Source organism: Amblyomma americanum, chromosome 2, assembly GCF_052857255.1.
Source record: "Amblyomma americanum isolate KBUSLIRL-KWMA chromosome 2, ASM5285725v1, whole genome shotgun sequence".
Lineage (NCBI taxonomy): Eukaryota > Metazoa > Arthropoda > Arachnida > Ixodida > Ixodidae > Amblyomma > Amblyomma americanum.
This window is the reverse complement of record NC_135498.1, coordinates 212,802,857-212,830,136: the sequence shown is the minus strand read 5'-3', so window position 1 is coordinate 212,830,136 and position 27,280 is coordinate 212,802,857. Positions and strand designations below refer to the sequence as shown.

Sequence of the window (27,280 nt, the reverse complement as noted above, 5' to 3'; positions counted from 1 at the left end):
CTTACCGATTTTTGTTGTGTGTTCAGCACACGAGACTAGATGTAAAATAGATGCCCGAACTTTTGATCGTAAAAATTGTCCGGAAATTCGAGATTAAACACTAATAAAGCATGAGTAGACTGAGTCAACAAATATGGTTTGTCGCAATGTGAAAACCTTAAAAAGCGTCATGTCAAGACCCGCATTTCACCCCCATGTGCCATGTGCCTTTTATGTTGAAAAAATGTGGTTCAAAAACTTTAGGCGACATTTAAGCTCCGCCTTAAGCTTATTAGGCGATAGCGTTATGGGCTCCTTGAGGGGCCTGGGGTCCTCTTTGCGTACCGCTTGGCATACGCGCTCATTCTCCACTTTACATTTAGAGATCGCTAGGCGCCCTCGTACCACTTGTGGCGCAATGTTGCAGAGGTTTAGAGATGCGCCACTGCCCTGGTAAGGGGTTGTTACAAACATAGCCACCGGTGGGGGCTTGTGAGACCAGGGTTGTTCTCCCCGAGCTGCCTCATGATTTAACTGCAACTTGGCACGATGGGCAGTTTCCGGTTGGCAGGTTACCATCTGCCACGGTGGGCACGCTGCGATGAGATCAAAGGTCACGTGACCTAGGTGGCAGCTGAGTCCCCTGCTTTTTCGCTCACAACGACGACGCCGGATTTTCTAAAGAGCGCTTTAAAATTGGTCCAATAAGCGATTCTACGCAAACAACTTCCTTTTGTATGAAATCCTACATCAGCAGAGCTCATGCGGGTCGAAAAAAGCTATAGAAGCTATCCGACATAAAACAGCTCCCCCATATCTGGCCATACAATCTGCGTCGCAATTCACAAATTCCCCCTGTAAAGTGAACCATATATGCAATTGAAGTCGACGCCAACTCCAACTCTGATGTCACTGTGGTTTCATATTTATTAGCACACTTCAATACTCGCTTGGAATGGTTGGTCCGAACGATATAGCTAAGTGGTTGAAGGGTTGTTGAGCTGCTGCTGGGGAAATAAACATGCCGTATTTTCAGGAGCTACAACCTACGAAAGGCATTCGGCTATGTTAGTGACGAGAGGTAAGCTCGACTTATTCATCACATCACTTTGCAGTGACTAATCATCACCTTCAAAAGTAACACAACTAAAGGGATTCCGGCTCCTCTTAAAAGAGCACAGTTGCGCACCAAAGGTAGACAAACAACGACTTATAGCAATAGTGTCTCAGCTTGCTTGACGTAGAGGCCGGCGGCGAGTACAGGTGCTGATAGCAGGAGCACAAGAACACAGGAACAGGCAGGTCCGCCAGCAGCAGCGTCGTCGTCGGCACGCGGCAATCGTGCTTCGACTTTCTCTTCACTACGCTACCTCCCCCTGTAAAGAAGCATCATCCCGATCGATGCTAACCCGAGAGCACTCGGCGGAAAACTACACAGGGGCCCATAAATCTTGCTGGCCGATGTAGAAGACAGTGGGAAATGCAGGCGATTATCGCGCGTAATATGGCTTAAGCCGGACTACATGCACAATTTCAGGGCGGGGTGAGCGACGAGATGATGGTCGCATTCCTTCGGGTAGCACCTCGTAGTTCAGGTAACTGATGCGGCGAAGAGCCGTATACGGGCCAAAGAAGCGCTTCATGAGTTTCTCGGAGACACCTTGACGGCCTGCCGGCGTCCACACCTAGACCTTGTCCCAAGGGTAAAAATGGACGTCACGTCGACGGAGATTGTACCGACGAGCGTCTGTATGCTGTTGGTGCTGGAGGCGGAGTCGAGCGAGTAGCCGAGCTTCCTCCGCGCGATCGCAGACTAGACGGGCATCAGCGACAACGTCGACAGACGGCACGTGTGGCAACATAGCGTCAAGCATCGTGGTGACCTGTCTGCCATGTACCAGTTCGAAAGGGGACATGCTTGTCGTCTCCTGGACAAAAATTATTGTGGGACGATGTTGGCTGGTGCGGCTGAGACGGAGGACCTCCTGTGCGGGCTGTGCCAGAAATGCGGCGTCCCGGTTAGTCATCAAAACGGCAGGGCACCGTGACGGAGCACAATACACTCAATAAAAAATTGAGCTGCCTCAACAGCTGTCGTCGACGGAAGTGCTCGGGACTCGGCGTATCTAATTAAGTAGTCTGTGGCTATGATAATGTACCTGTTACCCGACTTCGACGTTGGAAATGGGAGGAGAAAATGCATTCCGATTGCGTTCAATGGAGAATGCATTGGGTCGAGCGGCTGGAGAAGACCAGCTGGTCATGTAGGAGGTCTTTTCCGCCTTTGGCACTCACGTCAAGTTTTTACGCAGTGACGGACGTACATGGGAACTTGCGGCCAATAATACTTTTCACGAATACGTGCAAATGTTCGGCTGTGGCCAAAGTGAACAGCTGTAGGATCATCGTGACATCTTCGGCCACGTCGGCACGCAGGCCTTCTGGCACAACAAGCAGCCATGACATCGGGCTGATGTCGAACTTCTGCTTGTACAGTATACCGTACAGAATCCGGAACGTCCGCAGAATAAGCAGGAAAACGCGGAGAACAACGTAGTCGTGGCCTTTCGGGTGTGCCATCAGCTGATGAATCTGAGGATCATTGCGTTGCGCATGCCGAGCAGCCATATCGGCCGTTTCCACTGTCCCAAGGAAGCCGTCCTCGTCGTTATTATCGCCCCCTGGCGCCGGATTCACGGTGGCTCGAGACAAACAGTCAGCATCATGATTTTTGGGGCCGGATTTGCAGACGATGGTGACGTCGTACTCCTGTAGCAGCAGGCTCCACCGAGCAAGGCGGCCTGCGGGATCCTTGAGATTAGAGAGCCAGCACAGCGAATGGTGGCCGGTAACGACGCGAAAAGGGCGACCGTACAGATAGGGCCGGAATTTGGTGATCGCCCAGATGACAGCTAGACACTTTTTCAGTTGTCGAGTAATTGCCTTCCGCCTTCAAAAGAACTCAGCTGGCGTAGGCAATAACCCGCTCGGCGCTGTCCTGGAATTGCACAAGCACTGCCCCTAGTCCTTGGTTGCTGGCGTCCGTGTCGAGTTCACTGTCTGCGTCTTGGTCGAAATGGCCTAATTCGGGATCGAGGCGCTGCAAGGGCGTGCTTTAATTGGCGGAATGCTGATTGCTGCTCCTCGGTCCCCTCAAAGGCGACGCTATCCTTCGTAAGGCGGTAAAGTGGCGCTGCGATCTGGACGAAGCTGCGAACGAAACGTCTTAATTACGCGCAGAGGCCGAGAAAGCTGCGGACAGTCTTCTTGTTGGATGGTGGAGGGAAGGACTCTACGGCAGCCATTTTCTCTGTATCTGGCTTCACACTAATTTGGCTGACGACATGGCCTAGGAACTTCAGCTCACTGTATGCGAAGCGGCACTTCGAAGGCTTGAGCGTGAGTCCGGCGGTCAGAAGAGCTTGAAGAACCGCTTCAAGGCACACAAGATGGTCAGCGAAAGTGCTGGAGAAGATGACAACGTCATCCAGATACACGAGACACGTCTGCCACTTCAACCCCGGCAAGCGCAGTATACATTACTCGATAAAATGTCGCGGGTGCTGTACAGAGGCCAAACGGCGTGACCATAAACTCGTAGAGTCCATGCGCCATTATAAATGCGGTCTTCTCGTGGTCGCGCTCATCCACTTCAATCTGCCAATATCCACTCTTCAATTCGATGGACGAAAAATAGTGGGCATGACGGAGACGGTCGAGAGTGTCGTCGATGCGAGGTAGTGCATATACACGTCCTTCTTGGTCACATTATTGAGTTGACTGTAGTCGACGCAAAATCGAAGGGCTCGTCTTTTTCCTTGATCAGCACTACAGGGGCGGCCCACGGACTGTTGGATGTCTGGATGACGTCGTCGTTAATCATTTCGCGCACTTGCTCTTGTATGGCTTTCCTCTCCTTCAAGGAAACGCGGTACGGTGGTTGGCGAATCGGTGGCGTCGCGGTATTGACAATAATTCTATATTTGGCGACGGGCGTCTGGCGAACTCAGAATGTCGTCGCGAAACAGTTGTGGTACCGATGCAAAAAGAGAGCAGTTCGCGTGTATGGGCAGGCTCAACCTTGGGATCGATGTCCAGGGGCAACGTTGTAGGGTCACATGACCCGGGCGGGCCTCCTCCTCAGTCAGCGCAACAGCTTCGCGAACGTCGCTAAGTTCGCCCAGTTGGGCTATAGCTACCCCTTTCGTCAGGTGCTGCGGCTCGTTCCTGAAGTTGGTCACGAAAATATCGGCACACCAACGTTGAACATTGGCGATCCCTCGCGCTACACCAATGCCCGGGTAAGTAGCATCCGGGCACTTCCTTCGAGAACGCCTTCGCCACATGCGGTTGTATCGGCTCTGACCAGCATGAAAATTGTCGACAACGGCTGCAAGTGAACACGGTCGGCATCAACTTTCATCGCAGTGCGGGGGGCCCGAGGAGGTTTCGGCGAGGAAGAACGTGCGCGGAGTGTCAACTTCTTCATCATCATCATCATTTATTTTCCCTTAAGGACCCCTAGGTGGGGCGAACGAAACGTCGATTACAGCGCCATACTCACGGGGAAAGTCGATGCCAAGAATAACATCCGGAGCAATTCTCCAAGATCACGAATGTGGCGGGGCACGTCTCACCGTGAATTTCTAAGCAGGCCAACAGGGTTTACGAGGTGACCTCTCCCGGTACGCATGGGCGGTCCGTCCCAATTGGTGGTAACCTTGCGAAGGCGCCGAGAGAAGTTGCCGCTGAAGACCGAGTAATCGGCGCCGGTGTCGACAAGCGCCGTTACGTCACGATCGTCGATTAAAACGTTTACATTGCTAGAGGCCACAACACAGTCTTCGCTTCCAAGGGTGCCATCGGTCGAGTTGGGACATTCAAACGTAGACGCAGGTCCTTTACTGCGTGCAACACCGGCAACACCACCTCCAGGCTTCGCCGTACTTAGTTTTGCCGAAGGGGCGAAATGCTCTCACGGCGAGATCCGCGAGAAGGGGGTGATGATCGGCGAGGCGGCGGCGACCGGGAGGTGCGAGGTGGAGCTGACACTGGCGATGGAGAGCGTCGAAGGTAGCCGTGTACCTCGCGGGGCTGTTCACCGGAGCGGGGGCGCGCATCAGCTCGGTTGAAACTTTCAAGGCCAAGTTCCCGGTACAGACAGTAGCAGTACATGCGGTCAGGCTCACCGCAGTGGAATTACAGTGGCCTCCGGTCCACAGTCCTCCAGATGTCGGTTTTCCTGCGTCCCGGCGGGGTCAGGAGGTGGACGACGGACGGCGGCGGCGTAGCTCAGAGATGGTTGGTCGGCTGCAGCCACAATGGGTCTTCGGGTGCCAGCGCGTGTCGCAGTTCGTCCTGAACAGCCGTCGCGATGGAGACAGATGCAGGCTGGTCAGGCGCTGGGAACAGCTTTTTCAGCTCCTCTCGGACGGCGTCGTGGATAATTTCGCGAACATCGGCGAGGCCAACACCGCTCAGGCCAGACGAAGCAAGACTTGAGACGACAGGAAGGGCGCTCAATCGCTGAAAGTGTCTGGTTCTTGTCGCCAATGCGTGCTCGATTCTGGTCACTTCAGCGACGAAATCGACAACTGCGGTAGGAGGATTGCGGATGAGGCCCCCAAAGATGACGTTCTGGACACCCCTCATCAAGGCCCGCACCTTCTTTTCTTCAGTAGCCCGAGGGTCAGCGCGGGCACTCAACGCAATACGTATTCGACGACACTTCTCACGCTCTCGGTGGGAGCCTGGATACGAGCGGGGAGCAGATCTTCAGCATGCTGTAGCCGGTGCTGGTTTACGAATGTGGGTACCAGTTCCCTTTTGCACGTCTCCCATGATGTTAGCGAAGCCTCGTGGTTGTCGAACCAGTATTTCGCGGTGGCATCTAAGGAGAAATACATGTTCTGCAGACATTGGTCGGGTGTAAAGCCATTAAGTCGAGCTACCCGTTCATAGTGCTGGACCCAGTCTTCAACATCATCAAGGCCATCGCCACGGAACGGGGCAACATATCTTGGGGAGAGAGGCACGTAGACGATCCTCGGTGCAATATCGGGGTCGGTTTGTTATGAGTGGGACGGCATGGTGGCGTTGGTCCTAGATGTCCTCGATCCCTCGGGAAAGAGTACGAATTCCGGTGCTTGGCCTTGCTGACGCCGGCTAGCACGAGTCTCTCTTTCTCAAGGGGGCTCCAAAAAAATAAAAACCCCTACGGCCAGGACTTAGTACCGGGTTCGAATTGCGAGGCGGGGTGCGTTGCATGAGATGCGTTACCCAGCACCTGCACCAAATGTCACGACTTGCCTGACGTAGATGCCGGCGGCGAGCACAGGTGGTGATAGCAGGACCAAAATAACACAGGAAGTTCCGCCAGCCGCAGCGTCGTCGTCGGCACGCGGCGATCGCGCTTTGACTTTCTCTTCGCTACGGTTGCGCACCAAAAGTAGACAAACGCCGACTTATAGCAATTGTTTAGATTGAGTTGGAGACGTCGCTGAAAAAACACGCAAAGATACACGACGACGAAGCTCTAGCGTTTCTTTCTCCTGCCCAGGGAGCGATCCTCCAGCTGTGTCTCTAGTCTATGCGCGCAGCTGTTGGCGGACTCACCGCGGGTATTTTAGAGCGCTTGCCGAAAATAAACGAAACGATTGCGGTCTCAGCGAGCGTGCCCTTCAGGTTTTAAGAGGGCTTTAAGTTTGGCTAGTTGGTTGTTAACATGGTCATACATAATTGCCCTTTTCAAATGACTTGGAGCAACACACGAACGACACAAGCACTGGTGCTCAATCTGGCGGCACATTGCGCCAGGTGCGAGAGCTGCAAACCTCACTTCCAACAGACTACAGTGCTGCTGAAATCCGGAGATAAGACAATCAGGGAGCTGTGGGCAGCTTACTGCATGGAATCGGGAAAAGAAGAGACTTGTGCAAGTGACCCGTCAGTTTTGCTTTCCAAACAAGAAAAGAAATTCTTGGAAAATTAAAAACAAAGAGAAACTGATCTGCTGGGACAAAATATAGTACTGACGCTTGTTCATATGATAGCCAAGTTGCTGCGCTATGACTGTTTTTCGGGATTTCTGTTCTTGACTTGTAAAGCTTATATATGTGTGCACACCGCAATAAACTTCACTTGGCAGCTTGCGCACTAGTGTTTGTGCCGTCACTGTGTTGTTCCAGATCATTTCAAAAGCGCAATTCTGTATGACCACTTGAGCTTTTCACCATCGCAGCAGCCACAGCATCTCGCTCATCAGCGTAAAAATGGTTTACTGCGTCACACCTCCATTACCTTGAGCGAGTATTTTCTTTACATTTATCGCGCGTCCACAGTCACGTGTTCCGCGTAAAAAAAAAGAGCGAGAAGAAAAAGCGGAGTTGCGCTTCTTTTCTCAGTGCCGTCAAGAACATAGCGCCACTAACCGTGCTTGCTGCTGACGAGGCAGATGCTGATTGCGTCCCCAGAGCCGGCCCGACGCAGAGCGACGCGCCGCGACCAGCCGCCCCCCAGGTGGGACACCCTGCGAAGGAGGCGTCCTCCATGCACCAACAACGCAAGCAGGCCGTACGCAGCGCCAATGCACGGGCAGTGACTCGTTTACGGTGTCATCGTGCTCGCGCTGAATCGCGGCTAGAGCAAGGTCGCTTACTGCAGGTCCAGATTGCGAGCCTCAAATGCGGTGCTAAACCACTTGCGGGCTCAATTGCACTTAGCTAAGGGCCGTTGTACGATCGTTTTGGAGCGCCTTCCGCCTCGTCCGTTTCGCGAGCGGAGCTGGCGGATCCGTCTCGTTCGGCGAACGGATGGAAAGTTGGTGAACTTCAACTTTCTGGCGGACGAGCGCATCCGGCCGGGGACCGGATTGCAGCTATTGGCTGCTTTTCCCGTGACGTCAGTGACGTCCGAGCCCCTCCTCCCTCCGCCTCGGTTCTGCTCTGCCCCGGCCTGCCGGGGCAAAATGGCCATCCGTCGACTGAACTGGGGAGCGCGGCCTGGGCAGTGGCAGCGATGGTGGTGGTGGTGGTGGTTGTTGCTATGAAGGGGGGGAGGGGGATCTGGTCTCGACGCATGTCGTTCCTTTGGGCATCACTCTTGGGGAGCGGAGGGGGGGGGGGGGGGGGCGCCTATGCATCGGTCCCTCGCGAGCACGCGAGGGAGAGAACGCAGCTTCGCATTTCTTTTCCCAGCGCGAACTTGAAAAAAAGAAAAGGGAAAAAAAAGGAGAGAAAAAGTAAAGGGAATGTGGAATTCAAAGTGAATACCTTTTCTGTTTTGGGGCGGTCATTTTCGCAAAATACTTAATTTTGTAGGTGTGGCTGAGCAGGTCGGTGCACGCAACTCTGTTGGCGAAATAGTTGGCATTTCGTTTCGTTCTTCGCTGCATAAGAATTGCAATATTTTTTATTTCAGCATAAAATGAAGTGCCCATAAGGCGATACGCGAGGCTGAAGAGAAAAACTAAAACACTCACGAAATGCGCCTAGCAGCTGCTCGCTTATGGCTAACGGAAAAATGATCTAAAGTTAATCTACCACTGAGATAAACGGCTGGTGTTTTTATTTTAATGCCGATCACAGCGTACGCGTATCCCCAAAACGATGAATGTGCAGAGCCGTCGCTGATATGCAAATGCTCATTCAACTGCAAGCAGACATTTCGACTACTTTTACTTTTAGTAATTGTTTAGATGTAGTTAAGTAACTTCGGAAATTAAGCCGGGCATCACACGCCGGAACAATAAGCCGATCATTGCCCTTGTCTCACATGCGTCTGCATAACGCAGCTGTTGATGTCAGTCTCCAAAACAATATTTCGCATTCCCGGACTGGACTGGCGCAGGGCTTTACTGGCAAAAAAAGTGTTTCGTTTCTAACGAGGAGGGGTGCATAGACACATTTTTTCTTATATTGGAATATTTGGCTATAACAATCACGCATCTACAGGCTTGCTATTAACGTTTTGGTATCGTCAACTGGCCGATGCGAGCGATGGAAAACTTACAAGACACTGAAGGGATAGACCATCACCTTCAACATTTCCATTAGAGTACCGTGCATTTTACCAATATTAATTTTTCCCCAAGAATACAGGACATGTCCGGAATATCTATAATTCTAATGGCAGCTCTTGGCCATTGCTGTTCATAGAAATATTGTGGCAGCCCTCGACGCAACAATACGTTTCTGCACTCTTTGAACGTCGCGGAATTCCAGCCCTGATGCACAACGAGCCGGCAAACTTTTTTTGTGTGTGTGTGTGTGTGTGTGCGTGCACTTGCGAGCAGGAATGCACCTTGCTACATTTCTGCTGGGGACATGTCGTTTGACCCTTCAGTGGCCCCAAGAAAAAAAAAGTGTGCCCCTGAGAACCGACCTGCGGAATCTTTCCCACGTTCTTAAGAGGAGGAGGGGGGGGGGGGGGTGCATGGCCTTCTGCTTTGGGTGGACACGTGCAGCTTGGGGCGAAGTAGCCGCAGACCTCCGAATTCTCGTCGCACATTCCCACGGTGCCTCCGCGTGCTATGTGCTGCAGGTGTCATTTTTCGGATCTGTGCCTCGCATTGAATTGCGAGCGTCCCAAGTCGGAATGAACGCTCTGGGCACCGAGGACAAGGCTCATCCAGTCGCTCGACAATAGTCTATGAGCTATTAATTTCTGACTGTTTGCTCTTTTCTAAGTTATGTAAATAAGTTTCTTCAAACTGCCAGTAAACCCACGTGTTTTGCGTTTTCCCAAACCTTCAAGTTCAATCTTTCCTCAGCCCGACCCGGTTTCGAGAGAGCCCCTGCACCATGACAACATGCACACAATGAAAGAGAGAGTGCAGGGACTCCGGAACTTTTCTTTGGTATGGGGGGAGGGGGGAGACTTCCAGCTTATTTTGTTATTTATTTAATGCTCATTTACATGAGTTTTATATTTTTTATTTTTATTATTTTCCAATGTTGAAAGGTTGATGAAAACTGTCACGTTGGGGTGACGCCACTCCAGCAGTAACGAAAGCCACGAAAAGGATTCCAAAAGGAACTGTCCTGAATGTCTCTGGGCGGTCATCGAACTGATTGCCTGCAGTTCTTGGCCGCGCTTAATTCAAAGCTGGCGAGGAACCTTCGAGACAAAGAACCAACAGCAACTACAACAACCTGGAAAAATGTGGAAGCATTTGCACGTGGCCACGATCAATGGAAATTAGTGTGCCGGCGGTTTTGAATGCGACCGATTAAATGGTGCAAAGATTCGTGGCAATCTAAAACGAACTGAAATGCGCATCTTTATAGATGTGCGCGTGAGGAGTGTTCAATTGATGAAAAACAGTTTGTACATAGTTTGCTTAAATTCTGGTCACCATGATCATGTACACGGGTCAGACAGTGGACTTCTAATGGAACATGACTGGTTTAGGTTACTTGTGTACGAAATGCTTTACAACTGGCAGCTCAGCCCCACTGTGCTTTGCATTAAAATAGTCCTAGAACTGAAGTGTTTCAATTCTCAGCAATCTGATCCAAGTGCAAGCAACTGGAGACTGGGTGGGGGGCGCTGCCCCCTCTAGAAAAATGTCGGTGTGGCCTCCCCCTTGGGATACGGGAGCCCGTTTCGGCGCGTGGAGCGATGCTGGCGGTGCGCTCGCGCCGGCTAGGTTGCCACCAGCCGGAGAAGGCTATTGGACAGACGGATATGCCCGGCGCGCCAATCGGCATGCTGGGACCATCCGCCTGGCTCGCAAGCGCCAAAGTGATCGTACAACACCTTTCCGCCTCACGTCCGCCTGGCGGCCGAAAACTGGCGGACCGCTCCCGAAACGGACGAGGCGGAAGGCGCTCCAAAACGATCGTACAACGGCCCTAACCTTGGCAATAAATGTACTGGAGAAGAATGTTTCAGGTTACAAGATAACAACATCTTGCATCGATCATATAGTCGTACGCATGGTACTCATGAGGAGTCACTGAAATGAAATTTGCAGATCAAAACCTTGTGACACGAGTAACCATGAGATCAGCTCGCAGCCACGAAGACAGTGGGAATATCATACCTGGGATCAGGAAATTTTTAGAAACCAGGAATGTAGACAGGGGCATTCAGAACACAAACTGGAATGATGCAAATCTCAGGATTAGATGAGCTTGTACAAAAAAAATTGAAAAATTTCAGCTGATGTACGGCTCGACATCCAAGGCTGCAAAAATTATAAGGAAAAAAAAACAGAGAACAACTGGATAACGGAGGAAAGCCTGCTATCATGTTACTTAAAGTATACAGGTTGGCTGAACTGTAGAAATCGCCCTCAAATTTCCGCACTTAGGCAAGAATTTCGCACAGAAAACACGAAAGACTAAAATAAGATACGTATCCCAGCAGTTTACACCGAACAGGAATATTTGAAGAAAGATATGGAAATTAGCAAACAGCTTCATGGGCCGGGTCAAACTAGCTACAGTTGAGGAGATGATGGAAAAAAAACTTTCCGAAGGAATAAACACAGTCATTGTGTGAACTGTTTAACGACACTCATTCACACAAGAGATAGGCTGCGCATCGATCATGGTAAAAAGTATCTCGAATATAAACCGATGTGATCATGCACACAAGAGCGTACTTTCTCGAGTTAAAAGAAAACAGAGCTATGGAATATCGTAGGCGGAATGAAGACATTCAAGTCACCAGTTTTTGATAAAGTCCTTGAGCGTGATCTGTAGTACAACTTCAACACAATAAAAGCTGTGATTCTCAAAATACTGAACAGAATATTAGAAACCGGAATAAGCCCCAAAGAATTACAAATTTCGATAGTGAGGCCTGCGTACAAAAGCGGAGTGCACTGACATCGCACAGCACACGGGCACCTTTTGAGTTCAAGTTGAAGATCCCTAGATGGTCGAAATTATTCCGGAGACCTCCACTACAGCAACTCTTTCATTCCCTCCTTTATCCCTTCCTTCACGGCGCGGTTCAGGTGCCCACCGAGATATGTGAGACATGCACTGCGTCATTTGCTTTAAGAAAAAATTTCAACTACTTGCCGGGGACATTAACTTCTAGAGCGTGCTACGAAGTCGGCGGCCAAACGTTACCAAAAAAAAAGTTTGAGCGGCTGATAACTAGACGCGACAACTGTACTTGAACTGAACCGAAGTTCGCTTAACAGGATGTGCCATGTCCTGTCCCCCAAAACATTTCCGTACATCGCGAAAATTTTGACCAGCGGCCGCGGTGGCTGTTTACGGCGCTTGGCTGTTGAGGCCCATTCGGACGCGGGTTAGACACCCGGCCGCGGCGGCAGCGTTTAAAAGGAGGAGAGACGCACGCATGCTACGCGATAAATGGCAGTGAACACAGCCACTGTGTATAGGTAGAGCATTCTTCCAGAGTGCAAAAGTACCGTGGCCCGAATCTCTGTGTCGGGCAGTTCTCCGGCGGATAAAATTTGGTAGGGTTATGTTTGTTTTGTTTCATGGGGGTTTAACGTCCCAAAGCGACTCAGGCTATGAGAGACGCCGTAGTGAAGGGCTCCGGAAATTTCGACCACCAGGGATTCTTTAACGTGCACTGACATCGGCCTCTAGAATTTCGCCTCCATCGAAAATCGACCGCCGCGGCCGGGATCGAACCCACGTCTTTCGGGCCAGCAGCCGAGCGCCATAACCACTCAGCCACCGCGGCGGCTCTTTGGTAGGGTTATGTGTTTAAACCAATAAGAAGTGCGAAAACATGTGTTTATCCTGGGTGGCTCATAGTTTTTGCTTTTCTGGGTCGTCGGCACGTCTGGAGACAACTTTTCGACTCATGGTTAAGCTCTGACCGAGGTTAAGCTGATCTGATCTTTTGGCGCCATCGCCGGAAGTTGATGAATACGACGATGTGCAATGGAAAGCGCGAGAGTGCGTTGCAGTTTAACACGAGCCGTGATGGGCAGCGGCGATAGCATAGTGCTCTCGTGCACTAGCCTCCGAAGTGCTGCGGGCTCCAAGCCCTGTCTCGGCAATATTTATTTATTTATTTAGGTTAGGCTTCAGCGATAAAACAGCTTTCGTGACTTTGGTCGTGATGTGGAGTCTTTGCTTAAAAAAATCACTGGCGATCAAAGCGATTGATGCGTAATGATTGCTTTAGCGCCCGGGTTCGTGAGCGCTTTGTATTGAAGTGAATTCTCTTACACCAATGATATTTTCATATATTTGTTGCACTGCTGCACACGATAGGCGTAACTATACGGAAGGTCTACAGCAAGAAATTCAGGGGGCACTTTGTTGACCTAAAGTGCGGTAAGGCGAAAGCCTTTAGCGCGGTGTTGCTGCTTCTGTAGCTGATGCGTGGTCAAAATGTCAAGTACACAATTGTTTTTGAATGCTAAATGCTGGAGACACTGGAGGGCGTTTGCGAGGCATCCGTCTGGTTCGACGCCTTTCCGCAAACAATCTCCAGCGTCCTTACGCTAGACATATATCAGTGTGGGCAGAGAAAAGGAAAGTAGAATAATGTTGCCCAGCCCGCATCGCCTAAGGCGCAACAGGCTTCTTACGGTAAATATATATATATATATATATATATATATATATATATATATATATATATATATATATATATATATATATATATATATATATATATATATATATATATATATATATATATATATATATATATATATATATATATATATATATATATATAATCACCAAAAATTGAAGAAACATAACAGGATTTAATTCACGACGTTTCGGCTGGAGGACCACTCTTTTTTCGAGTAGGCTGGTCCTCCAGCCGAAACGTCGTGAATTAAATCCTGTTATGTTTCTTCAATTTTTGGTGATTTTATATTATATTGACCAAATCAGCTGCCAGAAATCACTTTTGGTATATATATATATATATATATATATATATATATATATATATATATATATATATATATATATATATATATATATATATTAAGGAAGCGAACAGTCACGGAAACCAAGGGGCATAGGGGAATGTTCTTAATCTTTTTTTTTATTTGTAGTGCCAATCAATCGGTTTAAAGAAAATTACTTATAAAGCAGCAGAAAAAAACAACCTGCACCAAGGTCATCCTGGAATCGTGCGGAGCAAGAAATTGGCTCGCAGCTACGTCTGGTGGCCGTCAATTGATGCCGATTTGGAGACAAGAGTACGAAGTTGTCAAGCGTGCCAGCAACAACGTAAGGATCCATGTAAGGCACCTCTGCATCCTTGGGCATGGCCGACCGCACCATGGAGGCGAATTCACCTGGACTTCGCGGGGCCTTTTCGAGGAACCACATTTCTAGTGGCAGTAGATGCCCACTCGAAGTGGCCAGAGGTGTTCGTCATGCGCAGCACAACGTCCGAACGTACTGTTGCTTGCTTGCGTGAACTTTTCGGCAGATTCGGATTGCCAGAGACGGTAGTGTCCGAAAATGGGCCACAACTGGTGTCCGAAGAGTTCAAGGCATTCATGCGGGACATCGGGGCCAGACATGTCGTGACCGCCCCTTATTACCCAAGCACAAATGGTTTGGCAGAACGTTTTGTGCAAACATTGAAGTCGGCTCTGCGCAAATCACCTCCAGGTGAATCTGTCGAAGTGACTCTTCATAAATTTTTGTTGGCATACCGAAATACGCCTCATCCTACGACAGGAGAGGCACCAGCTAACCTCTTGATGGGTAGAAGATTGCGTACTAAGCTGGATGCAATCAAGCCGACGGTGGAAGAGAAGGTGATGCGCAGTCAGTTCACCAAAATGCAACAAAGGAAAAGCAACAGAGACTGTTTTTGCATTAGTGACAGTGTTTTAGTTCGAAATTACAGAGGCTCGCCGAAGTGGGTTCGTGGAACTGTCCTCAAGAAAACTGGACCAGTCTCCTACAAAGTCCTGGTGAGCACGCCCCGAGGCAAGTTCATCTGGCGTCGGCACCTCGACCAACTGCTGGGTAACACAAGCCCTAAGGTGACACCAGGGTCATCCGACGTAGACAACGTGGAGGGGTTCCTGCTTTTCCCTCCCAACCAAACAGGTGACCAGCCAGCATCAGAAGAGCCGGTGCCCTTGCAGCCTCCCGAGGTCCCTCCGGCGCCCGCTCCTACATCCGAGACGTCGGCTCTTGGAAGGCGCTACCCGCCAAGAAATCACCGTCCACCCGAGCGATACGAAGCTGGTTTTTAACTATTGTATAAGGATACAATTTCACCCTCTAAATAAAAGGGGAGGAGTGTTGTGTAATCGTCGCGGCTAGAGCGATAGCGGCGGCGCGACGATCGCGAGAGCTGGCTATAAGATAAGCCGCGCTGTTCAGCCACCGGGGGAATTCCACTACAAGCTGTGATGGAATAAACCACGTTCGGTTTTCCGCCCACCTGGCCTTCGGTTGCTGTCCCCGACAAACACGACACGGTGGACGTAGCACGTCCTGTTATACCGCGAGTGTGACGTAGAACGTCATCTAACGGTGAGGGCGGAAACTGTGCGAGAGCCCTCTTATACTACCTATGGCAACAAGACTGCCAGAACCGAGACCCCCGTTAAGCTATTGGCAGACAAGGTAAAGGAAATGAGGGGCTCGTTTGACAAACATATTAAGGAAGCCAACAGTCACGGAATCCAAGGGGCAAAGGGGAATGTTCTTAATCTTTTTTTGTAGTGCCAATCAATCGGTTTAAAGAAAATTGCTTAGAAAGCAGCAGAAAAAACAACCATGCCGCCGGTGGGATCCGAACCCACGACCTCCGAATATCGCGTCCGGTGCTCTTACCAACTGAGCTACGGCGACGGCTGTCCAATCTGCTGCTTTCGTGGGTATTTATGTTTACTGCGTGTAAGCGAACCTTGAGAGTGTTCACCAGCGCCACCCTCGACCATAGCGGTGGACGTAGCACGTCCTGTTATACCGCGAGTGTGACGTAGAACGTCATCTAACGGTGAGGGTGGAAACTGTGCGAGAGCCCTCTTATACTACCTATGGCAACAAGACTGCCAGAACCGAGACCCCCATTAAGCTATTAGCAGACAAGGTAAAGGAAATGAGGGGCTCGTTTGACAAACATATTAAGGAAGCCAACAGTCACGGAAACCAAGGGGCATAGGGGAATGTTCTTAATCTTTTTTTTTATTTGTAGTGCCAATCAATCGGTTTAAAGAAAATTACTTATAAAGCAGCAGAAAAACAACCATGCCCCGCAGAAACACGATCCCGCAGCTGGGCGCCGGGGCGTTTAGCCGGCCGCACCCCCGCCGTAACTTACATTTTAACAGTTAACAGCCGCATCGGGGGAGGGGGGAGGGGGTGCATCACGCTCTGAGGCATATGCGCGCAGCGGCGTTTTCCGTTTCTTTGTTCTTTTCTTACTGTTTTCTTCTTTATGATATTTTCTTCCCTCGTGTTCGAACCTCTCGCTTCCGCTGAAGGAAGCTTCACCCAATAATAATTCTTGTCGGCGCCTTTTTCCCTTCCGGCCAAACGCCCCGCAGAAACCCGATCCCGCAGCCGGGCGCCGACCCCGCCGCGGTGGCTCAGTGGTTTGGGCGCTCGACTACTGATCCGGAGTTCCCGGGTTCGAACCCGACCGCGGCGGCTGCGTTTTTATGGAGGAAAAACGCTAAGGCGCCCGTGTTCTGTGCGATGTCAGTGCACGTTAAAGATCCCCAGGAGGTCGAAATTATTCCGGAGCCCTCCACTACGGCACCTCTTCTTCCTTCCTTCTTTCACTCTCTCCTTTATCCCTTCCCTTACGGCGCGGTTCAGGTGTCCAACGATATATGAGACAAGACAGATACTGCGCCATTTCCTTTCCCCCCAAAACCAATTATTATTATTATTAGCCGGGCGCCGCAAAGCCCAAATGTCTCCGCGCTGCTTCTCGTCAGAAGGGCGCCTCCGCCACGCGTTCCGTCGCGGAGAGACAAAAGAGGTTAGGGCCGTTGTACGATCGCTTCGGAGCGCCTTCTGCCAGGTACGCTTCGCGAGCGGGCCTGGCGGATCCGCCTCGTCCGGCGAACGGATGGAAAGTTGGTGAACTTCAACTTTCTGGCGGACGAGTGTGTTCAGCCGCCAACCGGATTGCAGCTATTGGCTGCTTTTCCCGTGACGTCAGTGACGTCTCGAGCCCCTCCGCCTCGGTTCTGCCCTGCAGGGGCAAGATGGCCGTCCGTCGACTGAACTGAGGAGCGCGGCCTGGGCAGTGACAGCGATGCCGCGAAGCATATTATATTGGCCACATTTTGATATTACCAGTGTTCAGAGCGACTGAAAACTTCGCCGCGTTCAGCAGTGGCGAGCGACAGTTCCACTAGTTGAATTCTGTAATCATCTACGCTGACGGAGTTGACAGAGCGCCTCTTCAAACCGATTCAAGACCTGTGCAGTGGCGGTGTCAGGAAGTGTTTATATGGAGCTGTTTGTGGTTGTGGCAAGCGTTCCTAATTCCTGCGAAGATCATCACGGACAGCGGCGTGTAACAGCTGCTCACTGTGAATTTCTTGTGCGTGCATGAGCTGCATAGCACAGTGACAAGTGTCCGTGTAGTGAACGTGATCGCGATCGGAGCGAGTGCTTTTACGTCAAGGCAGCGAAATGCGCACCTGCGAAAGCTCACGACGGACGCCGTGCTTTCCGAATGCTGAAATGATGTGGCGTTGCGCAGCTAGTTGCATTCGTAGTGATAGTTGCAGTGATCGCAACCACACGACGTTATTTATGCTACGTATCCATTACCATTTTGATCGCGATTCGTGCGGGCATTGTGCTCGAGCACTGCCGTGTGTGCGACGTGACACGATCTTGGCTGCATGGCCGTCGGACTGTTTTCTGCAGCGAGAAAAGCAACGCCGCCATCCTTTTGTGTCTTGGTGCTCCATTCAGTACATGTTGTGATTATGGGTGCTCGGGTTAAGAGTGGCCGGCGGCACTGTGTGACTTGTGTGAAAACATGGGTGTGCAGTGCAGATGTATCTTCGGGGGCGTCATTTCTTGTTATTTCCTGCCCGCTGTGCAGACATTTGTCTTCAATAAATTGTAGCGCCCTCTCTTGGGCGGCGCCGACAACCCGGCTAGCGCGCGCCACCCTGCGAAGAGAATAAAGACGGCACCTGGTCGTGGCTCGTGCAGCCACGGCTGGGCAGTTCTGTTCTGGTGTCGGCTCGTAGCTGTGATCTCGTTTCCTTCGCTCCTGAGTCGTTAAGCCTACATTGTGGTGACCCGTTGAGCCGCGCCTTCTCCATCAGCTGAGTTCCTGGATGGCTTACTGGCAGAACCCAGCCTTCGACCTGCCGCTTCCGACGTTCCGGCCTCAAGGCGTCGGCGGGTGGTTCACTCAATTCGAGTCGGCGCTGTACCTGAACGGCACCACCACCCAGCCGTTCAAACACGCCGTCCTCTGCGATATCCTCCCACCCGACCTGCTGCGCCTACCTGCCTGCCTTGCCTTGGGCAACCGGCCGTACGACGAGCTGCGCGCTGCCATTCTGGAGGACTTCGGCGTCTCCTACTGCCCGCTGCCGCTCTACGACGCTGCAGACCCCCTGTCGCCGCCGCCAGCAGCTGGCGCAGGACCAGCCTCGGTCTCACCCACGCCGCCTTCGCCCCGGCCCTGCCCGCCTCGGCAGCCCCTGGCCGCTAGCTCCTCGCCACTCCACGTCTGCGTCTCCGGCGCCGCCGTCCATCGCCACGACTCACGAGCCCTTCCAGCAGGCTCGGAGCTCACGGCCCCCCCGGCCCCACCTTCGGCCTCGGCTCTCCCTTCGGTCCCGGCTCTCCCGGCGCCGCCAGCCCTGCCGGCGTCTCCTGCCCACCAGGTGTCATCGGCCCTCCCGACAGCCTCGGCACACCCAGCGCCCCCAGCCATCCTGGCGGTCTCGGCCCTCCCGGTGGCCTCGGCTCTCCCGGTGCTCACGGCCCTCTCGGCGGCCGTGGCACTCCCGGCAGCTTCGCCACTCCAGGCGCCTCCTAGTGCCGCTACCTCGCCAGCGTCCTCCTACGTGCACGGCTCGGCGCCAAGGGCGCCACTCGTGCGGACGCCCGTCACGTTCAAGTCAATCGCTCCAAGGCTGTCTGTGAGCGTATCCCAGCTCCCCATGCAGTCCACCACAGCTACTCCCTACCTGGAATCTCGATGCGCCTCCCGTAGCCGCCCCTCTGGGTACCAGGCAGCTCAGCCCGGCGTCAGCTGCGCTACACACCTAGCTCCCTCTGCTGCACCACCTCTCATGCGTCGGCCAACAGCTGCTGCACCTGAACCACCGGCACTTGGTGCATTTCGCAGGCCGACTCGGATGACCCATCTTCTTCACATTCCCCTCAGCGTCCCTCGACGCCCTCTGACAGCTCGGCCTCAACGCCACAGCCAGAGTCGCCCTCCTGAGCCTCACCTTCAGACCCCGGCCGGCCTGCACGACTCGACTGATACCGACTAATCATCTAGGAAGGAGGGGGGAGCCCTGTAGCGACCCTCGCCTCCCGGACCAGCCCTGGAACGACTCCCAGCGCCGCCTGACCTAGCGCTCGAGTGCCATCGCCGGCCCTCCGTCCATTTAGACTTCGTCTAGGCGGGGGGGGGGGGGGGGGGGGGGGCCTGTAGCGCTCTCTCTTGGGCGGCGCCGACAACCCGGCTAGCGCGCGCCACCCTGCGAAGAGAATAAAGACGGCACCTGGTCGTGGCTCGTGCAGCCACGGCTAGGCAGTTCTGTTCTGGTGTCGGCTCGTAGCTGTGGTCTCGTTTCCTTCGCTCCTGAGGCGTTAAGCCTACAAAATATTTGCGCGACGAATGGGTGACTGAACACTTCCTCTAGCCATTTCGGTTTAGGTTGTAACAACATGGTATTACGCGATTACGAACAAGAATCATTGCCGCATTTAAATCACGGCTAGTTCACTGTGTAGAATCTCTAATATGTGTTAACTCATGAGTCTACTTTTCAATGAGCATTCCACTCTGTTACGCAAAAAAAGTAACGCAGCAGCTTATGGGATAAAAACTGTCCACAGAACAAGTTGGGCATAACGAGTCTTGATGAATATATATATATATATATATATATATATATATATATATATATATATATATATATATATATATATATATATATATATATATATAGATAATCTTTCCCATTGCTTTTTTTCTCTTTTTGCTTTGACATATTCTTGGCAATGTGAAGTTGAAGTGGGATCTTGGTTTCCACTGTAATCAGAAAAATTCGGTGATCCTAAAGTGCCTCAGGAACCGTGACACTGTTGTTGATTTTGCTCACGGTCCCTTTCTATCAGATCAGCGGCACGAAAGTGGATGTGTGCACAATGCTATTGTTGCAGAGCACCTCGTGAGCTCTGCTTTGCTGATATTAAGTGGTTATTCAGCAGCACTCCCTGAGACAGCCGCACCAGTTTGTTTAACAACGCAATTTCGAAGCCTTGAGAAGGAGATGTCAGAATGCACATGCACCCTGCTACCTTCATTTGCCTGTGACTGCTTGCTACGGACATGATTACTTGTCTGCTGAGTGACGGCGATGGTGAGCACAATCAGCTGTGTATCGACCGTGTAGAATGCTTCCCAGATTTCCTTAATCCTCCTTACATTTTACACTAACAAAAATTTATTTGCTGACATATAGACATATATTTGCACCTTCCCCAGTGATCAGCTAGTTTTCCTGGCCCATTTATCCTTTCACATTTGTGTGGTCACGACAGTACCATTCCTGCACAGATTCAAAGCTACAATAACAAGGCTTATTTCAGTTCTTTGATATGCGCTAAGCATTGTTGCATGGTGGTTGGTTCTGCAATACCGATGTTGCCCTGTATCTGAGAGTCCTGTAGTATCAATGGAACCGTTGACCTGCCAAGGCAGAGACCACATTTAATTTGAACCCATTCCTTTACTTGAATGAAATGGCTGTTGCTGCTTGCATTAGCAGATTTTCCGCTTTGCACTGGCGCCTAGTTCTGTTCTTGCCCGCTGCGCATGCCTGAATCAGGAGTGTTGCATTTTTCTTTTCTTCTGCGGTGTACTCGGTATAAAAAGTGCTAACCTAGCATCGCAGGCTGCAGGTAGGCATATGTGAGGTTATAATATAAGCAAGCGAATGTGTTGTTTTAATTTTAAGCAGGTTATTTCATTTTGTGTAATGAGCAATCCAATCCAGGATGTGAGTCGCCGAGCCCTGACAGTGATTTTTACTCTAGAAAGAGAAGGTCTTTGGCAACCAGAAAGTGTGTGAGCTGGTTAGAAGTCAGTGTGCCTGGCAGTTCACGTGTTAGCATAAAAGTCTGTGCAGACAGTGGGGCAAGCATTGTGATGGAAATTCCAGTGTGCAAGAAACGTATATAATTCAGACAGCATTCGATTTATCTGCTCAAATCCAAAGTTTTAAGTCTTTACCCTCTGCACATTAATGGGACAAGAGCACATGCGACAATGGACCGAACGCATTTTCACTCTGTCCATTGTGATCAGCAAGTTTCTATGTTAGCAAAGCGTAAGTGCATTGAAAAAAGTTTTTTCCCCAGAAACACTGCTAATAGTTTGAGTCCATATTAACGAGGACTGCACTAATGAGGAATGGCTGTATATGTGAAAGTATGGTTAATTTTTTTAGTTCTGATGATGACACAAGCAATTAATCGGTGTTATTTTGAATACGAGACTAAAGAAGTTCATTTATCTTGCAAATTATGAAGATGATTAGAAGGATGTGTTGTATGGCACAGCAGTTTGTTGGTTGAAGAATAGCGATTGGCTTTACCTGACACCACTTAAAACAGCAGACTGCAAAATGAGCCCTGTAGAGCTGGTAAAGGTATGTTAGGAACAAAGTCGACGGAAAACAGCACCACTGCACATAGTAGCAATTCTTGCTCGTTCCTTAGCGCAGTTTCAACATGCAAACTTACCGCCGGTTCACCCGACAGTAAACTTGTACCGTTTTGTGAAATTTGTAGCAAACATCAACAGGACAGGAAGCACGGTGTACGCATATCTAGTGCATACTGTGCAGATAGCTTCCTGCCTCATCATAGCTTGGCCCCTCTATGTTTCTTACCCATCATTACCCAGCAGCTATGGCACTATTTATGCCATTGTCATGTGCTGCAAATCACCAAACACATTTTGTACTCTTGCCCTGCTAGATTGTTTTGGCCCATTAAGTTGTTTCATCCGAATTGGCAAGCTTTTAGAAAACATTCCTGCAATAGCCAACTTGCTCTTGTTCTTCACGACATGCACCTTGACTGCAATATCCCCCTCGATGCTTTTCTTCTTGGCTTTAAAAAACCATGTGATTCGCTTATTTATGTATGGCTTTTTTTGTCGTGCTTCAATTTGTATCCAATAGCTCTAAACTGGATCCAAGCCAGCCGTTGGCAGATTTCCCTTCCCAATTCTTAAGCATCCTGCCTTTTCGTGCAGTCTTGGATGTCCCCCAAGGCATTGCCCTTGAGCCTCAGCTTTTTACTACCTACATTATGGCTTTCTCTTCAGTGTTTTGTTACATGCCTTCACTGATGGCTATATTAAGGGGTCTGCCATCTTGCAATAAATGCCCATGTTTTAGTTCTCCAAAACAACATTTTGCATGCTCTAGAATGGCCTGTTTGCTAATGTTACTAAGAATGCACTCATATTTTTTTAATTGTTAGCAAAACTACATTTTGCCTACTTATAAGGCCCTACCGATAAAGGTATATTCACTGGATACTGGTTGAAACACCCAGCCATTCACATGGCTCGCAATGTAGCATGGTCTCACCTCATAATGCTTGTACGCCCTCCCACAGCCTAGGATATTTACACCATAACATGTACTTAGCATCGCCGTCTTCCAAGTTACTTGCGTTCAGATCCCCTGTGTGGCATCACTTTGGGCGTTCTAATGGCGCATGGCACAAACCGAACTTAACCAAAATCATAGAATGAGTTCAGACCTGAGCCCTTGTTTTATTTTCTCAGACTATTGTTGAAGCTCCAGTTTCACAGCACCAAAGGTGAATCTTCAAATTTCTTCATGTTGTACAGAAACTGCAGGTTTTTTTTAACTCTTTACCGTCACATAACCAACTAATCTGTTCTCACTCATGTTTCCTTCTGCACTAGCCGCACTAGTACTGCTGTGCCTCAGTTAGCTCATGCCACTGCATTTCAAGATTGATTTTTGTTTTTGCCACTAAAGGCTGGAATGGCCTTCCACCTCACAAGGCTTACTAACCTCTTGTCCTTTGAGCTGGTCACTGCAGAAATCCACCCAGTAAATCATGTTCATCCACTGATTAAAGTAATTCCCCTAAGGCAGAGAATATTTGTAATAAGGGAGTAAATAGTCATTAATGTCCACCCAAGTGCAGCCTTAAGGCCACAAAGAAGAGCTGCAAAGCTTTCCTTTGTAGCCATATGGCTGTGCTTGGGTGCTAATGGTTGATTACTTCAACACAAAGCTGACCACTCAAGTATTCTCATTTAGTACTGTCTAGGTATAATATATGTTAAATAACTTGTTCTAATGAAGTGCTTAGTCGCTTGCTCAGCTTGGCAAGCCAATGCAATGTTCTCTTTAACGTAAGAACTTTCCTCGCAATCTATTTCAAGTAATATTGGGGCAGATTTACACAATAGTTTTGTCAGATGGCATACAGTTGCATTTACGCTATCTTGCACACTGCACAAGCTAGGTCTAGCCAACTGAACCTGTGCACTCAAAAGCTAAGCATGCATTATTGTGCCTATCTAGGTCAGATTTTTCTTGGTTTCCTTCTCTTATCGTCTCTTCAGCTTAGCAACACACCGCCTTCATAACATGGCTCAGTGAGAATGCTACGAATGCATGTTTATGCATGTGACTTTTATATATTCAGAATAGCGTTAACAGGGCTGTTGGTTCATCTTGAACACAAGAGCCGTCAACTTCAATTTGCAGCAAAGAGACACCAGTAAAGACAAAAGCCATCACTGCTTTTCTGTTTCTTTTTTGGCTTTCTTTGGCCTAACTTCAAATTGGTCTTTTCCAAGTTTCTGATGCCTATCCATGCCTCAATTAATTTCTTTCTTTGAAAACCAAACTGGCAGTGAAATAGGTATATTTTGCTGAAAATGTTGGTAGTCGGCAACTAATAGCACACTCTAAAATTCAACACATGTTGAGTGGTATAAACATCAGTCAACAGTAAGCAATGCTCACTTTTGCTAGCTAGATTGTGAACTGGTCACCTTTACATTCAATCAGTTTACATTTTACTAATGAGTGAAAATAATTCTTAAACATTGTTTTGAAGTTGTATCAGGGAACATACGCATATATGGCTGTCACAAACTTAAATGGCTCAATTTTTATTTCATTTTATTGTGCAACATTATAGACCTCATACCGGAAATCCAAGTTTACAAATTCTGCTTGAAATGTTGGTGTTTGCTCGAGATAACAAGATTATAGGGTCATTGTATCCTGTTTCCCTGACTGTACAAAGTATTCTTTCCCAGCCTAAGCCAGGAGCCATTGCAATGTAAACCCTCCAAATTGGTTCTTGCATTTCCTCTACCTGTAATCCAGTGTACTGGCTCCCACATCTCATTATGTTTATAGTAATAGAAAGACATGTGTAGACTTTTATGCAATACAAAGGCACCCACTTTGTTTTCCACTCGCAGCGACATTTGAGAATGCTTTGGAGTTGCACAGAGCATATGCCAGCTTATTTTGTACATGGCAGCAATGACATAGCCTTCAGCAGAACTTTCCAAACTTGTTTTCAATGCTGTAGTCTGACTTGTGCAATGGCAATATCAGCTCATGAAGATATGCTAAAGGACTACCTGATGGTCCACTGTCTCTGTGGAGAACAAAGCGCCTTGTACTACAGCCAAGTGACGCATGTCTAAGCCCCTTTGCAGCCACACAGTGCTATTTCTAATTTGGCTTTAATAATGGACTAAAAACAACTAAAATAAGTCACTATTGTTACTTTGTCACTGTTCTGTAAAATGTAGAAATGCTTTAATTAAAACTGATTTTTCCTGTTCCAAACAACTGGAAAAGTCATAATTTCTCATGTGCATTTGTGTTTGACAGCAGTGTGCTAAAATGTGAATTTTTAATGCATACACAATTCAGACACACACACACACACACACACAAAGATAAGCATGTCTTTTGCATTAGCATTCAGCTGACTGTAGGTAGTTTGGGGGGGGGGGGTTGTTTATATATTAAAATGACAACAACTGTGCAAAAACCAGGCCAACAGTCGGCCGATTCGGTCTGCCAAAACCATGTCATCGTGATGTCTGGCTCTGGCTCTATGTCACACTGCGCCGACGAAAACAGTCGGTCGACTGTCGGCGTCGGCGCCACGTCTCCCACAAGACGGCAGTTGGCCGATGGTTCGCCAATTCCCATGTCACAATAGCGAGACAACGTGCGAGACCTCCCGCCGACTTGGCCCTTTCTCGTTCTCACTCTTCTTTTGTCATTTCCTGCTATGCGAAATTCATGGGCCGGGACGCTTCATTTTTCACTCTTTTAAATAAATCCCACCATAGTAAAGCAAACTCTTAACACTCGTGATAATGAACCTAGGTTGAGTGCAGCCCAGTACTGAGCGGTACTTATTGCTGGGTCAGAAAGGCATGGCTCGAAAAATAAATCCAGTCGCTCGCGGGTAAACAAGACGGAGAGATTATTTAAAACTAAAATAATAAAAAGAGAAAAAATTCTCGACCACGCGGATTCGAAGTAGGAACCTCTGAAATGCAAAGCTACTGCTATACCAACGACGCCATGGAGAACAGAACATTTCGTTGTTTTCAGAGGTGCTGTACTCAGCAGTGTGACACTCGCGACAGAAGTAAGAAGCAGGCGACCCATGTGCGAAAACTCGGCCGGCGCGCTGCACCGGTCGCTGCTTGCGAATTGCAACCCCACTGCAAGCAGGGACACACAGAACAGCAAGCATCGCTGCGCCGCTCGACTCAAGCACTCGAGCTCAAAGCGTACGCTTTGCCACTCGCAGCGGTCTGATCACTGCTTGGCTTGGTGTTGAAGTTCGCACCATAAAAGACGAAATAGCCATATTATCAAAAAGACCGCCTGCTATACACGAGCAGCGACAAAGCATGCTTGCGCTAGTAGCGAGATTTCGGCAACGGCACCGTCTGCGGTCGCGCCAGGCGACGAACTGCGCTGCTGCCTGCAGCGCAGCGGACGCCGCTTCGCGAGTAGCCTGCGCTATAATATCGCTTTGCTGTTAACAATATAATTTCACCATAAACTAAAATTATGGTCAATTTCCGTGACACCTTCGGCTGCGGAGCCAGCGGACCGCAACGGCGGGCCAGCGGCAGCTTGCGAGGCGATTCTGGCGAGAAATTTTGCTCGTATCAGAGTTGTTGCTTTTACCAGCAACTCGGTGTTAATCAACGATCCTCAGGAATGATACATTGGGCACATTTCTCTGTCTCAGCGTTTATTGCTTACGTCAAAAACAATCTTAAGCTGATTATTATTAGGGCGGCGGACGGGATCCAGGCTGGCCTGCCGGCGCGCAGGCTCGGTTTACTTCACGTTCGCACCAAAAAAAGACAAAAAACAGCCATGCTATCAGAAAGTCCGCCTGCTATATTCGAGAAACGACTGCAAGCCTGCACAACAGCCGCGCTTTCGTCAACGACGCTGCCTGCGGGAGCGCAAGTGCGACGAACTGCGTTGCTTCCCGGCTGCTGTGCTCGTCGCTAAGCCTAGCTGGTTTCGCATCGATGCCGCAGCTCAGGGCGCTTTGGAACTAGCCAGGGCCGTAATAAAGAAACTTCTCTAGTCACCCCTTTACTGTCAACCTGTCCCATAATAAAATAAAGTTATGCTTGATTTCCGCGACGCCTTCAGCAGCGGATCTAGCAGACGTCAGGCGAGCCGCACGAAGCAGCAGCAGCAGCAGGCGGCTGAAATTTGCTTGTATCGTAGTTATCACTTCAACCAGCACCTTGGAATTGGCCAACGATCCTCAGTAATGATACTTTTTTGGACATTCATCTATCCCAGAGCTTGTTATGAACTTAAACAAACAGCACTAGAGCGGAATCGTGTTCGTGTCTGGTGAATGTTTTAGCTCGGCGACCGATCTCGCGTCGACACGGTCGGCAGACTGGGTTTGTCGACGTCGCGGGCGTCAAAGCACGTCACACAACGAAGACATCTGTTCGTCGGACGCGTTGGTGTCGTTGTCGGCCTAGTGTGACAGCTTGGTCTGCCACAGACACGGTGTGCCGACCCGGTCGGCCGATCATCGGTGTCGTTGTGTCTGCATCG

General features: G+C 49.7%; 1 protein-coding gene across 1 annotated transcript in view; it reads right to left on the bottom strand.

The window, feature by feature from the left end:
• The window catches only part of LOC144122126 (putative ATP-dependent DNA helicase HFM1), a 364,149-nt gene that overhangs the window by 23,687 nt on the left and 313,182 nt on the right, over positions 1 to 27,280 (bottom strand). Inside the window, exon 24 of the mRNA XM_077655666.1 lies at positions 7,410 to 7,507. Coding sequence (XP_077511792.1) covers positions 7,410 to 7,507 — 98 coding nt within the window. The remainder of the gene's footprint in view (positions 1 to 7,409; positions 7,508 to 27,280) is intronic.